Source organism: Bidens hawaiensis, unplaced genomic scaffold (genome assembly GCF_021521415.1).
Source record: "Bidens hawaiensis isolate Kalapana, Puna unplaced genomic scaffold, B.hawaiensis_p1.1 tig00042877_1, whole genome shotgun sequence".
Classification (NCBI taxonomy): domain Eukaryota; kingdom Viridiplantae; phylum Streptophyta; class Magnoliopsida; order Asterales; family Asteraceae; genus Bidens; species Bidens hawaiensis.
The window spans coordinates 91509-107148 of record NW_027497591.1 but is presented as its reverse complement, the minus strand read 5'-3'; the positions used below and the strand labels follow the sequence as shown (position 1 = coordinate 107148).

General features: G+C 34.3%; 1 protein-coding gene across 1 annotated transcript; it reads left to right on the top strand.

Annotated features, from left to right (window-relative positions):
* Nucleotides 1-2469: 2469 nt before the first annotated feature.
* LOC143593867 (patatin-like protein 2) lies at nucleotides 2470-5352 on the top strand. Its single transcript, XM_077073348.1, has 7 exons — nucleotides 2470-2610; nucleotides 2709-2890; nucleotides 2964-3150; nucleotides 3639-3803; nucleotides 4016-4318; nucleotides 4911-5083; nucleotides 5169-5352. The coding sequence occupies exons 1-7, from the start codon at nucleotides 2470-2472 to the stop codon at nucleotides 5350-5352; spliced, it is 1335 nt and encodes a 444-aa protein (XP_076929463.1).
* The last annotated feature ends 10288 nt before the right edge of the window (nucleotides 5353-15640 follow it).

Below are 15640 nucleotides of genomic sequence, written 5' to 3'. Positions count from 1 at the left end.
GTGATTTTAAAAATATTTACCAAAATAGGTGATTTTTTGAAAAATTGTACTTCTCTCTCCTAATCTTAATGGGTTATTATATAAAAAAATTTTATATTTAAAAGAAATAAGAAAAAGTTTTCTAATAAAATAAAAACATTTTGTATTTTTATCAAAATTAAGTCATTTTTTGTCGTAAATCCTTTTTAATAATCATATTCCGTAAACTGAATTGTTGACTCAATTAGTTTTGTTCATGTTGATTTCATTCAAAATTTTATAGAATTAGTTATATAGAGAGTATAATTACTTTATTTGTATTTTTGCGTGAAAGAAATTATAACATCAATATAAAATATTTTGAACTTTTTTGAATAAGGGGGGAGGGGGGGGGGGGTTATTATTAATTTTAAAATGTGTTGATTTTGAACAATATTTTTTATCGTAAACTATTCAGATGTCCCGTACCGTATGAACCAAATCGAACAACAACAGTTTCGGGTATTCATTTATGTGGTTTTCCCGATCGAAATAAAACCTGTGTAGATATCTTTCAATCATATCAAGACTTATTTTTTGGTTTTCTCTTTCAATTGTAATAGTAAGTGCCGATAGCATAACAATCCAAATCAATACCAACCTAATTCTTGTCGTCTGTATTTTGCTAGTTATTTTGGAAATGTTGTTCTAAAAAATTATTTTGGGAATACATAATTAAAAGGGAAAAGTAAAAAAAAAAAAAAATCTATTATCATAGTTAAATATTAAATGAATAACAAAAATGTTTAGAAAGAAACTAAAATGATATTTATAAACACAGCAACATTTGTGTTTGAAAATATTTTCTTTCACGGATACTTTTATAACGAAAAAAAAATCAACGATTTCTTTTTGTTTTCTCTTTTTCAGATAAAACTTCATGATGAAACAATATGTGTTTAATTTATTTTAGTTTAGACCTTTTATCAGTTATTATTTTTTAAGAACAATTTAAATCTTTTCCTATCCATAACCCATTAAGATTAGAAGAGAGATACAAGTTTCAAAAAATCAACAATTTTAGTAAATGAGAAAATTACTATTTGCGTCACTGTGGTTTTAAGACGGAGGCACAATGAGTCCCCGAAAATTTTTTTAAACTGGTTGAGTCCATGTGGTTCAAAAATGAACCATTTGAGTCCTTTCGTTACTTAACTTTCAGGGTAAACTTTCATTTTACTGAAACCACAGGGACTCAAATTGTTTGTTTCTGAAACCACGGGGACTCAACCAGTTAAAAAAAATTTTCGAGGACTCATTGTGTCTCCGCCCTAAAACCACAAATACGCAAACAGTAATTTTCTCTTAGTAAATAGTTTAAAAATCATCTATTTTGGTAAATAGTTTTTCCTCTCTTCCTGTTTTGGTAAAAAAAAACTCTAAAAATCCCATAACTCTCCTGCAATCATTAATTATTCCCCTATCTCTCTCACAAACATTAATGCTGCAACGTCGTATACAAAACTTTAAAAGCCAAAATGCCACCCACAACTTTAAGGGGGTGTAGGAGAGAGTTGTGGGCCAAAATGTCACTCACAACTCTCCAACTATGCATGGTTTAATGATTGAAGGGGTTTTTTTTTAACACTACACTATTTTTTTGCAAAAAGCCCCATTGTTAAATACTGGAACACCAACTGTCATAGAGTATTCAAGAATAAGGCTTTACCACTATACATGATCTAATAAATACGCGGAAAGCGCACAAGCATTATTTTTCTCTTGAGTGAATGTCATGCATGCTACTTCGCTAATATGAAAGCTAACTTATCAAAATTTTAATATCTTATCTACATGGCGTCTCCGAGAATTTATATGCTATGGCTGAGTCGAAATAAAAAGGCCTGTTGGCTTTAACGAGTAACAAAATATATATGCTAATATTTTTTAAACGACATTAACGTTATAATAATAAATATAACAGCTAACCGATAATTCTTGAAGCTTCCTTAGCATTCTTGACTGTAAATTGAGACTTTTTTATTGCATCGTCTAATTTTCTTTTTTTTATGTTTTTGAACACCAGATAGTTTTTTAGAAGACCAGTTCCTATTATTTAAAAACAAAATTAATAATTATATATAACTATACACACTAATGCGGTAATAGATTATACACATGTATATTACAAATAATAAATAATAAAAGTTGGTGATCAAGTTGGCTACTTTCACTTTTCACAATAAAGTATTGTGTTTAATAACTTAATTTAATGTGTGTGACAATAAACTTACAATCATTGGATGCCATCTTTACTGTGACAAATATTTTAGTAGGCAATACTTTCCAAGTAACTTCCTTTCTTTGTTAAACTTAAAGAGAGCATTTGACCCATAAGGTTGAAATGCCTTGCAGCCATGTAACTTCCACAAATATATTTCAAATCTCCACTGCCTATATATACCAACATCACATATATAAACCATCTCAAAATTCACACAAAGATTCACCATGTCTTTTAAGGAAGAACCACGATCACCTTTGCAGCCACCAACATATGGAAATCTAATCACGATTCTCAGCATCGACGGTGGTGGAGTACGAGGAATCATTCCAAGCGTGATCCTTGAGTTTCTAGAACACGAATTACAGGTACAACTTAAGATTATGGTTACATTAAACTCATCTTTTTTTTTCTTATTTTATTGTAAAAGTATCAGTTTAAAGACTTTTTGAAACTAACCTGACAGATATTAGATGGAAATAATGCAAGACTTGCAAAATACTTTGATGTAATCACGGGGACTAGCACCGGTGGTCTTGTGACGGCTATGTTAACCACTCCGAATGAAGAGGGCCGTCCGATTTTTGCGGCTAAGGATGTTAAAAGTTTTTATCTTGAACATTGTCCTAAAATTTTCCCACACGATGGGTATGCATAAGTTGTGTCATAGACTAATTGTAACTTCTGACGTCTTAATTATTAAAGTTTGCAAATTATGTAGCAATCCATTGGCTCCGGCTACAAAAGTTATCAGAGCCTTATCCGGACCACGATACGATGGTGAACACCTACATAGGATTATTCAAGAAAAACTGCAAGAAAAACGACTCCACGAAACATTAACAAATATAGTGATTCCAACATTTGATATCAAATGTCTGCAACCAACGATCTTCTCAAGTTACCAGGTATCTACCTTGTTACGGGCCTAGAAACTTTATCCAGTGGATGTCAGAAATTTTGGTACTCGATTGTCTGCCACTAGGTTTTTGACTTTTTGGACCGCGTTGGGTCGGATCACTCAAGTTATAAATACGTACATAATCAAATTACGCAATTGTTATTAGAAAATGCATAATATAAATACAATATCCTTGCATTGGCTCTCTACGTGTTTTCAGTTGTTGAAACTAGTTATTACATTATCTAGAGAAACATCCCTAAACAATGCTTTTTTGATATAATTACAACTATAGCTCATATTTTAACCACAAACCCAATTATGCATATCGGGCTTCAAGTACTTTATTACACCTAAACTCATAAATTGTCTTAGTTACTCAAATGACACAAATTTTATTCTAATTCATGATAGAAAGTTATATTTCATTTATATATCTTCGTAAATTTTTTGATTGCTATTAGTTTTAATATATATTTGTATTTCTTTGATCAGTTAAAGAAGAACCCAAGCCTTGATGCCAAGTTATCTGATATATGCATTGGAACGTCGGCTGCCCCAACTTATCTTCCTTCCCATTCTTTTCAGACCCAAGATTCTGAAGGAAATTTACTTAAAGAATTTAATCTCATTGACGGTGGGGTGGCCGCCAACAATCCAGTAGCCCCTATATCCTAATGTTGTGATACAATTTACGACTACAAAATAGCGTTGATCACACGAGCACATGCATCATATGGAAGTTTTACTTTTTGCATGTAACTTCTTAATGTATCACATGACATTAGAAAATCTGATATAATTAGCACAAAACGTGTGACATTAAGATTATATGCTAATTCTACCATGTGGTACGTTATATATTTTTGTAGACTTTGGTTGCAATAAGCGAAATAACTAAGGAAATAACCACGGGTAGCCCCAACTTTTTCCCAATAAAGCAAATGGACTATGGCCGGTTTCTGGTTTTGTCATTGGGGACTGGGTCTCCGGAATTTCAAGAGAGGTATGATGCTACAAAGTCATCTAGTTGGGGCGTTTTAGGGTGGTTGGCTGGTGGTGGTTCGACTCCATTGGTGGATGTTTTTACTCAAGCTAGTGATGACATGGTTGACTATCATATCTCTACCGTCTTCCAAGCCCTTCATTCACAAGAAAATTATCTACGAATTCAGGTATTTGTAAAGTTCTTTTTAGTAGTATTTGAAACCTTTTCAAATTAAGCTACTGCACAAGAAGAAAAAAAGAGTCAAAGAGATCAACATAAACTTACCAAGGGGCATCCTTTTAGAACTATGCATAATTAAGAAACACAACATTTGGTTTCCTCATATCAATAAAAGAAAATTATATTAATTATTTAATTGATTCTATGGAAGCACAATAAACAAGTAGGTTCTAAATTTGAATATTATAATGTCAAATTTGAAATTCACATGTATAAATGTAATTAGACACCAAATAACCTGCAAATGATCGAATTATATGCCTATGATTCACATGCTTTACAATAAAAATCAAAATACAGAAGATACATAAAAAAACTTCAAAATTGAAACATCAATTAATTGGGGACGGTTAAAATCCCTTCACATACATTGTCAGGAAATAGTAAAAGAAAAGAAGTTGCGTCCTCTTTTAAGTTTATCCTTTTACTTCCCTTTTTACATTCTTTATTGGTCCACATAAGTGGCCGCTAGCTTTTGGGTTACCTTGAAATGAAACTAATCAATATAAAATATTGTTACTTTGTAATTTAATTCGCAGGATGACACTTTAAGTGGAGACTTAGCTTCCATGGATTTGGCTACAGAAGAAAACTTACAGAATCTAGCAAAAGTAGGCAAGAGGTTGTTAAAAAAGCCAGTGACCAGGGTAAATTTAGGCACGGGCATATGCGAACCTTATCATCACACTACTAATGAGATGGCTTTAAAAAAGTATATTTACAATTTCTTCAACTTAATTGCTCTATAAACATGATTATCTTAACATAAAATATATCTATGTATTTAATTACTATAGGTTTGCATCAATACTTCACAAGGAGAAGATTGTCAGAGAACTCAGATCGCCAAACACTAATCGTGGATGGGTTAATCCAGGAAAGGGAATTAAAGATCCAACTACATTTCCACAAACAGCGTCAAGACTCTCAAAGACGGTTCACCACTCTCTGGCAGATTTACATGAGCTCAACCCGAACTAAAAATTTCAAATTCGGTAGTGTGGCTAAATCAATGTACGTTACTTTAGCTACTAGATTGATGTAATAGGTTTGTACTTAATTAGATATTATACTTTTGTGGTTTGCTTACGTATTGTTATACTAGCTTGAGACCCGTGTACTACACGGGTTATTGATGAAAAAATAATACTTAATTATTAAGCAAAATACAAAAAACAATAAATTATCATGCATGTTAAGAGACAATCATTGTACAATAGTGTTTAAAACAATCTAGATGTTACTTTATTTAGTTACTTGCATCCTTCAAATTAGTATTTAATAGTTATTAATTAACAAATAAATGGCAATGAAGGATTTTAAAGATTTAGTTGGTTTTAAATTGTGAGAATTAATATAGAAATGACAAGTGGCAAAACATTGTAAGTTTTTATTAGAGGGTATAGATATAGATTCTTATTTATTATGTTTTACTTTTTTATTATAAAATATAATATGCTTTTAAAAGTTATCGTATAATTAAAAAGATCTATAAACTTAATACATTGATTTGTATGTGTTTTCCGATAATGAAATATAGGGTAAGATTAAAATGAAAACCCATTTGAGTTGTGAAAACCCGCGAAAACCCTATGTAACGTCGTTTTTTTTTGTTACATGTAATATATGTTGTAACATTTAATACAAAATATCGAAACATCAAAAAAAAATGTTTTGCTATTTTTTAACTTTTTTTTACTAAATTTTATATATGTTTTTAGGAAAGAGAAAAAGTTATATTTATATTTACATTTTTTATTCCCTTTAATTGTGGACCACAAGATTTAAATATTAATTAAAAACATGTGATTGAGAATGAGTTTCTAGAATTTTCACAACTCAAGTGGGTTTTCATTTTATACTTAACCATGAAATATATTTCCAAACTAGTTAAAAGATAAAAATATGGAATGTTGTTAATTAATGCTTTCTTTCTTCTTTTGTTTTTCTTCATGTACTAAACAGTTTCTTTTATTTTTATTCAGTATGTATGCAACATCATATATAACTAGTAAAAAAAAGTTAGATTCATATTAATAACTTAAAATGTTATGTTAGTGTTGATTTGTTTTAACATGTCTCCAATTTGTTTGAAACACCTTCATTTCACTTTTTTTCTTTTTTTGAACGACTAAACCTTTTAAACTTTATAGGATTTTTAACCATTACCTCCTATTTCACATGTATTTTAACCACTTTACCACCTCATTTAACTAGGTTGGTTATAGGCCGACCATAATGAAAACCAACTTAATAACAGGTCAAATCTAGTCATTTTAAAATACCCCCGTTTGAACAGGTCGATTACTATAGGTCCTAAAGAGGCAGATCTAACAATTATTCTTGGATCAATCAATTTGGTGCTAGCGGAATATTACACCAAGACACCTTGATCTCGGATCTTGTTGTTGTGGATGTTATTTTCGGCTTTTGTAGGTGGAGAGCACAAGATAAGATTATGAGACTTGTTTTGACAAAAACTTGCATGTCTCATGTACATGCTTCCTATTTATAGGGAAGCATGCATGAGACAAGGGTGTATTATATCATGGCCTAATAGGCTTTTATGTACAATGGCCTTAGGCCCAATTACATTATTACAAAGACAAGCCAAACTAACTAACAATACAAAAGACTTTTAGATAAACAAAACTAGGTCCAACCTCTAGTATTTAGTATTGTTGTTTGTCTTCGTTTTCAGTCCGTATCATACTCCAAAGTACCGTCTTCAGAAAGTGGAATCTCAATAAGTTTTCGAACAAACTTGTTGAAAGCTTCAACTATCTTGTCGGTGTTTTGTTTCCCGATATCTTCCAATGTAGGCAGGGGCAAGTTGCAGAGCTTCAGAACGTCTTCTTTGCTAAGCCCCATTAACTTGTGCTCATCATATACTTTACTTGTGCTCGTCATATACTCGTAATGGCTCCATTGTTTTGCAGTAAATGACGTCCTTACCTGTTTCGTTGTCTAGCTCCCAGCAGATGAAATCATGGAGAAGATTTGGCAGAAACGCTTCTCCATGATAAATTATATGACTTTCCTCAGGAGCTACATACCTCCACATTATTCGCCTTTTACCAGTGATCGGGTCTCTTTCATTTGGATTCTTGTACTTCCGGCCTTTATTCAACTCAAAGTTGGCGTAATCCAACTTTGACTCCCTGCCAATATGATGCTTAAACCAGCTGTCATGCTTCTTTTCACCAACCCCATCTCCTACAGCCTTTTTGAAGTAGTTCATGTCCAGCTCAGGCAGAGAGTGCATCTCTATTGAGTGTAGGTAGATGAGGTCTCCGTTTGCCCTCCGTAATGCCCAACAAGTACTATACCTGTGATATTTTGTATAGACAATCAGGGAATCATCGTGATACTTGTAGTTGAGTGAGCGTGAGCTGATGTGTTAAAAGTAGTTATTAATTTATTAACTAAATAAACGCTAATCTAGACACTAAGTAGTAATTCTAGACTCTTAACTTAATTAAAACTACTAACCGGTAAGTGCACCGGTTGACTCTAGTACAGCTAAGTTAGTCCGGATATCGAACCCACGAGACTCTTTTAATTATGTTAACTTGCTAAATTAGACTCAACTACAGACACGACTATTTATTATTATTATTGGGGGGTTTTACTTAAAACTAAGATTAACCTAATATTAAAACTAATTAATAAAACTAAAGATGACTTAACTTAGGACTTAATTCAAATGATAACAAACAACCACCTAGGCTAGAATCCCTAATGTATAAATTGTCAATTAGTTGAAAATTGCATGTTATGGAACTGGGATCATAAAATCGTCACTTAAAGAAAACCCGAACATGACCCCTGACCCTTCTCAAGAAGACACCTATGGATTTCTATTAAGTTCTTAAAAACACTAGTTTAAGTAGACTCGCTTATGGTCACCTAATTAATTTTATGGCAAGTACCTCTATAAGAAATCCTACCTTACAGCGTGGAAATCAAATGTAGTTTAAAGTATTCACTCGACTAGATAAACAAGGCTGAAAAATCAAACCTAGACGGACTCCTTACGAAGAACTAAATCTAGCAATCTTAAACAACCAAGACTTATCATATAATATATCACCTCTCAGCTATTTAGATTAGCAGCACACTTAGGTCTATTTGATTTATTAATATTGTTCCTATGGCTTTGTTGCAAATCAACCATAAACTAGTCAAAAACACACAGTAGATGACCAAACAGAATCCTATCATATGACAGACAATCACCAAAGAAACTGTGAAACAATAAAACTCGTCAAACAATCCTAAGCACACATATGCATCGAAAGAATAACAATAAACCTTTTACTTAATCATAAACCATAACAAAAACAAAATCCAAACTAAAATCCAATATCAACAAAAATTCATTATAAACCTAGGTGGTCTAAGGGTTTAGCCAACAACCATACTCAAAAACAAAGAAAATAAATAAGGTTCAAATAATAAATCCATTATGAAAATAATAAATTCAAACCGACTATTAATGATGCTTAGATGAGTAGGTGTTGAACCCAAACGCTTTTTGCTCGAACCAAGGGCTCTCTCCCTTGTTCTCTCCTTCTTTCTCTTGCAATATATTCCTCCTGTCGATCTATCTTTTTCACCCTCCTCTTGAATATTGTCAAGCCCTTTTAATAATTGTTGTTGTCGGTTCAAGAATGTTTTGGGTCTGTTGACTTGTTGCAAAGCTAAACAAAATTTCTTCCACTTGGGCCGGCCTTTACTCTTACTCATCTGTAACCAAATTAAATTAAAATTGAGCCACTTGTTGATTTAACAATAATATATATTAACACCACAACAAACTAAATGAATCATGAGATAGTGGTTTTTTTACGTTACATACTTTTATATTTGTTATTTTTGGTTTTCTTTCTTTTGTTTTTCTTTATGTAAATAAATAGTTTTAAATTAATAATCAATATATGATTAGTTTTGTTAAAGACTAGTTATCAAAATAAATAAAACTTGTTTGAATCTTCACTCGTCGGTCTCGAGCTTAACAAAAATACTCTATTTTAGTTCATTATCTCTAAGAACTTTAAAAACCCACATATGAACCAACTAAGAATAATATTTATTAAGAATATGGCCCAAAAGTATTTAAAAGTGTAGGAAATATTTATATAATAATATATATATTTTAGACCACATCATGAGCTTGCACGAATCGTCACGTAATAAGTCTTCCTTCTTCTTTTGCTGGCTTTCTATGACGAATCTGCAGCTTGGGCAACCACAGGTTCAGCTTCGGGTGTAGAAGGAGGAGGTTGATCTTGTGTTGGAGGCGTTTCTAGATTTGGCGAATAGTTGATGTCGTCATCCTCCTCTGCCGCTCCGTTCTTCTCAAGAGAATCAAGAATACCTGCAAACTGCCCTGTATTGAACAACTCGTTAAATAAATCATCCAGCCCGGCATCCTGATCTCGTACTTTCTTCGAAGCCTCGGTCTCAGCGGGGGCATCGTGTGGCTCATCGTCATATGGAGCGGATTGTGTGTCTGCTCCACCACCGCCCGCTGCACCGGCACCACTATCACCGCCATCACCACCGGCATTCCCGTCATGTTCAATGGGTTCTTGAGTTCTTGAAATTGGTCATCCCAGTCTACTTCAGTTGAGACTTCTGCTTGAGAGACAAGGGATCTTGAGTTTGAGCTTGAAGTGCCCTTGTGGGGATTTCCTCCAATTCTTGGGACCAATTGATTTGGTTTTTGTCCCACATGTCTCTTCCCAGCTGACTTACTATTCTCCCCGTTAGAAATCTTGCTAGCTCGGATGTCATCTGCTGGCTTTGGCGCATTGTTACATTCCCTGGCAAAGTGGCCCATTTCATTGCAGTTGTAGCATCGAAGCCTCTCCTTATCAAAATCAATTCTTTTGCCATCCGAATCTCTGAAGCTGTCTTTCCCATATTTCTTCATGAAATTTATAGCTCTGCGGACAACCATGGTCATCTGATACTTGATATCCATTTTCTTGAGATCCTTTTTGTTGATGTCATTTAGATCACCTTGCTCAAATGACGGGGGCAGAATTTTTCCTTGCAACAACTCCTCATACTAGACAAGAAAGCATGAACTAACGCGATATTTTAGTCATTAAGGAGTGGAAGGATGCTAGAGTAGCTTGAACTTGACTGATTATTAGAAGATGAATTGATCCCATATGCCTTTAAGGCTTGCTCAACTGCCTTGTTTACCATTTCTTGAGCTGAACTTGAATCTGATGAAGCAGATGGATAACCAGCAGAAATGAATGCAGTGTTCAAAGGGGAGACTGTGGAGGCAAACTTGGGTGTGGTCACAGGATATATGTTTTGGTGAGATTGACTGAGGAAGGCAGTGGTCATTGCAGAACCAGTGTTGATTCATGCTTGGTTCAGAGAGCTCAGGTGGTTGCATACTCTCATTTGATCATCCAAATCAAAGGACTTATTTTAGAAATCAAATATGTGGTTGAGATAGAATTAAGATTTTTGTTCTCTTGATCTTGACGGTATTTTTATTCCATGAATATGGTAGAGAATTCATCAACTTATGGTTTATCTTAGGGTTTAGGATGATCACCTCAGCAGCTCTCATTCGTGCCAACAACTTTTCAAATCTTTTAATCAAGTCACTCACATTTCACCCTAAAGATGATTGAACATATTAAACTCCTCCTTCAATTTTGCTCTTTTACAGTCCTGAATCTCTGCATTTCCTTCAATCTTTTCAACCAGCCCTTCCCATAACCCTTTGGCAGTGGTGTGCTCTCTGAGAGTTTCAGTGATTTCATTGGATAGGCATACCGTGAGAGTAAGGAATGCTCTCTTATCTTCTTCCAACATCCTCCTATCATCTTCATCATAAGTATCAACGGGTTTTGGCTCGGGTCCAGTAATGGTTTGCGTCATGGGAACATGTGGGCCAATTTCAAAACATCTCATCAAAGGGGAATCAGTCAACCGAATGAAATTCTTGAACCTCCATTTGAAATCGGTAAAATTAATTTCTAAGGACATGAATTTTGGAAGCTTGGTTGTTGTTCCTGCCTGATTCTCAAGTAGCAGATAACTCTTAAACAACTCGAAGTCGGTAGACATGATGTAAACAGGTTCAAAAGTCTTCAAATATTTAAATTTTGCAAGAACAGAACAAAGGAATCGCATGAAATGCGAATAGAAAACAAAGTTCAAACAAATCGCATATGATGCGATGCTAATGGTTTCAAGAAACAAGTCGCATGAGATGCGATGCGAATGATTCAGGAAACAAATCACATGGAATACGATGCGATTAGTTTGACATGCGATGCGAGTGAAATTCAAATGTGATGCGATTTGAATTTCAATGCGATGCGAATTGTTTTCTATGCGATGCGATTTGATTTTCCTATGCGATGCGATTCAAATTTTCTTGTGCGATGCGAGTCAAAGGTCATGCGAGTTATTTTTCATACGATTTCTTTTGACTTCTAGAAACAATATCTTTCTTGGAAACTGTTTGTACTTTCACAGTTTCACCTACTTGTCAGTTTGTCAAAGGTTAGTACAACTACCCCCACTTTAGGATGATGCGATGAGAGTCAATTTAAACATCTTTTCCACCCGAAATCAAGTATCATAACAAGAACACCTTGAACCTTTATGTTTTTACCAAGAACACACTTTTAACACATTTTCTGTCTTAGACCCATGTAGTTTTGAGGTATTTTTGAAGATCTTTTCTTTTAAAACAAACCGTGAGCACACACAAACACTTCTTCACACACTTAACAAGATCAAAACCCAAAGTTTTGATCCAAGAACCTCAACTAGTTGAGCCCAAGCTCTGATACCAATTGTAAGTCCTTAAGAAGTGGATCTAACAACTATTCTTGGATAAATCAACTTGGTGCTAGCAGGATATCACACCAAGCCACCTTAATCTCGGATTTTGTTGTTATGGATGTTATTTTCGGCTTTTGTAGGTGGAGATCACAATAAGATTGTTATTCGGCTTATTTGTACATATTTTAGTTTGTTAACTTAGTTGTTTTACTAGTTTAGTTTAGGAACTTTGGTACTTCATACGTGTTTATTGTGTTTCAGGTCATAGGTACTTAATGCACTTAATTTGGACCTGTACGAGCATGGAATGAAGACCCGGGATGTCCGGCACGCTTACCGAGGCAGTCATTTGGACTTGCTAAGAAAAGAGACCCATTGCGTAGCGCGATGGGTGTTGAAGGTGGGGCATCGCGCTACGCGATGCTCTGTAATTTGGCAGTGTTGACTTTGGTCCATCGCATAGCGCGATGGACCAGGGGAGGAGACCATCGCGCTATGCGATGGTCCCTAGAATCGTGAAAGTTAGGGTTTTGTTTTATAAAACATTTGGACGACCCTAGACGAGATCATTCACCTTCTAGGCGATTTTCAGAGCATCAAGGAGAGCCACCATCAGTTCCAATCATCTCCAAGCATCATACATGTCCTACCAGATCATAACCGAAGCCCGAGAGATGCCGATGCGCGGCTAATTCCTTCGAGTCTTACCAGGGATGTAGAGTATTGTATCTTTCAGTTTTTCTCATGTATTAAAAACGAATTGATTGTAACTATCTTTGATGTTAATCTATGAGTATTGATATCTAGTATGATTGTGCACAACGTTAATTTAGGTTTATTTCGATCAGAACGATTAGAGTGCCAGTTGCTATGATAATTGCTTGTAGGATTGTTTTGACCTGTTAATTACAAGAAAGCATACGTTTGCCCTTAGTTGTGTCACACTGGCAGGGATTGTTTGATACCAGTGTCGTGTGTTAGCGAGGGTGGATGCCTAAGGTTTAACCGGTTAGTCAGTCTGTAGTTGACACAAGATAGTTTATCTGTTAAGTTGCATGAGTTTGCTGTTAGGTTACTGATGTGGTCTAAAATATACATATTATTTATTAAATATTTCCTACACTATTAAACACTTTTGAGTCATGTTTTTATTGAATATTATTCTTATATTGCTCATATTTGGATTTTAGAGGTTTGAAATTGTCAATGAGCTTAAATGAAATATATAATGGTAATATAGCACGTAATTAAGTTTTGTGAAAATTGTAAGTAATTAATTATTATATCTTGCACTTTAAATTATTAACATATGTTGCAAACGTTGAGAGTGACTTCAAAAAGAATAAGATGAAATCAATATGTGGTGCTCAAATTTGTGAAGAGATTCGCATCATCAATATAATCAGCCCACTATAAAGGCCCAAGATATAACAATAGGTCGGCTCACAAGAAGTATATATATAGGGGTGTTTGACGATAGGAAAAGGAGGGAGGACCACAGCCGCTAGAAGAAAGGACCAGATAAACGAGAAGGCAAGGAGGAAAAAGAGAGAGCTAGCACTTTGATTTAAGCGGAGAGCATTAGGGTTCAACACCAACTCATCCAAACACCCTTATTATTTGGTTTGAATTTATTATTTTTGTTATGAATTTATTGTTTGAACCTATTTATTATCTTTTGGCCTTGAGTATGGTTGTTGACTAAACCCTTAGACTGCCTAGGCTTATGATGAACCTTTGATTGACGTTTTATTTTATTTGGGATTTGCTTTTCATTATGGGTTTATGAATTAGTAAAAAGTCTAATATTATTTATTTGATGCATATGTGTGCTTGGTTTTATTTGGTGAATTTTATTGTTTCACAGAGTCTTTAGTGATCGTCTGTCATAGGATTCTGTTAGGTCATTTACTGTGTGTTTTTGACTAGTTTGTGATTGATTTATAATAAGATCATATAAACAATATTATTAATAAAATAAATAAAAGTGTGCGGCTAACCTAAAAAGCTCTAAGGTGATAGGTTATTTGATAGGTCTTGGTTGATTAAGATTGCTAGATTTAGTTATTTGTAAGGAGTTTGTCTAGGTTTGACTTTTTAGCTTTGTCTATTAATGTCGAATAAATTTATTAAATTGCCTTTGATTTCCGCGCTGTAAGGCAGGATTTCATTTTAAAGGTACTCGTTCATAATTAATTAGATAACCGTAAGAAAGTTTAATAATAAAACTGGTATTTTTAATAATTTAATAGAAATCCATATGTGTCTTCTTGAGAAAGGTCAAGGGTCCTGTTTGGGTTTTCTTTTAAGTGAATATTTTATGATCCCAGTTCCATAATAAGCATTTTCTGATTAAGTGATAACTAAAACATTGGGGATTCTAGCCTAGGTGGTTTTCCATCATCATCTGCATTAAGTCTAAGATCTAAGTCAAGTCGTCTTTAGTTTTATTAATTAGTTTAGTTTTAGTTTTTAGTAAACCCCTCTTTTAATAAATAATAAGAAATAAATAGTCGTGTTTGTAGTTGAGTCTAATTTAGCTAGTCAACGTAATTTAAAGAGTCTCGTGGGTTCGATATCCGGACTTACTTAGCTGTACTAGAGTCGGCCGGTTCACTTGCCGGTTAGTAGTTTTAGTTAAGTTAAGAGTCTAGAATTATTACTTAGTGTCTAGATTAGCGTTTATTTAGTTAATAAATTAATAACTACTTTTAGCACATCAGTTACGTACTTGGATTCTCGGGTGTGATTTGCTTTGTTTACTGATTGAATCTTTGATTATTTGTTTAGTTATTATAAAACCAAATTGTTTGCTAGTGTGATCAGCACTTTAATTGAATTACTTCATAATGATAGGAATCGTTTACACTTTACACTGACCACATACTCCTCGTGGTTCGACACCCTACTTACCCTGACTAGCTTAAGGTGATTAGGACACTAGATTTAATTGTTTTTGACTAGATAGCGACAGTCTAGCACCAAAATGGCGCCGTTGTCGGGGAATTAGTGCGCTTAGTGTTTTTGTGTTAATTGATTTCTTAATTTAATTTAGTTTAAACTAGCTTTTGTTTTTAATTTTAGTTTAGTTTTATTTTCCCATTTTACGCGGGGTGTGTTATTTGTGCAGGTAAAAAGTTTATGCACACCCGCCATTCAGGGAGACGGTCCCCACTGATTTACGAGCCAGAGATTGAACGTTTAGCTCGGCAGAACCGAGCTCAGATCAGACAGCCAGATATAGAATGTCAGAACCAGGACCAAAACCAAAACCAAGACCCACCACCCGAAATTAATGATTTCCAACCCGAACCAAACCCACCGAATAATGACCTACCACCACCAATAAACACCAATCAACAACCCCAAAATTCAGCCCGACACTCCAGAAACCGAAACCGAAACCATGACAGACCCGGGCCATCAGCCCCGAACAATACCT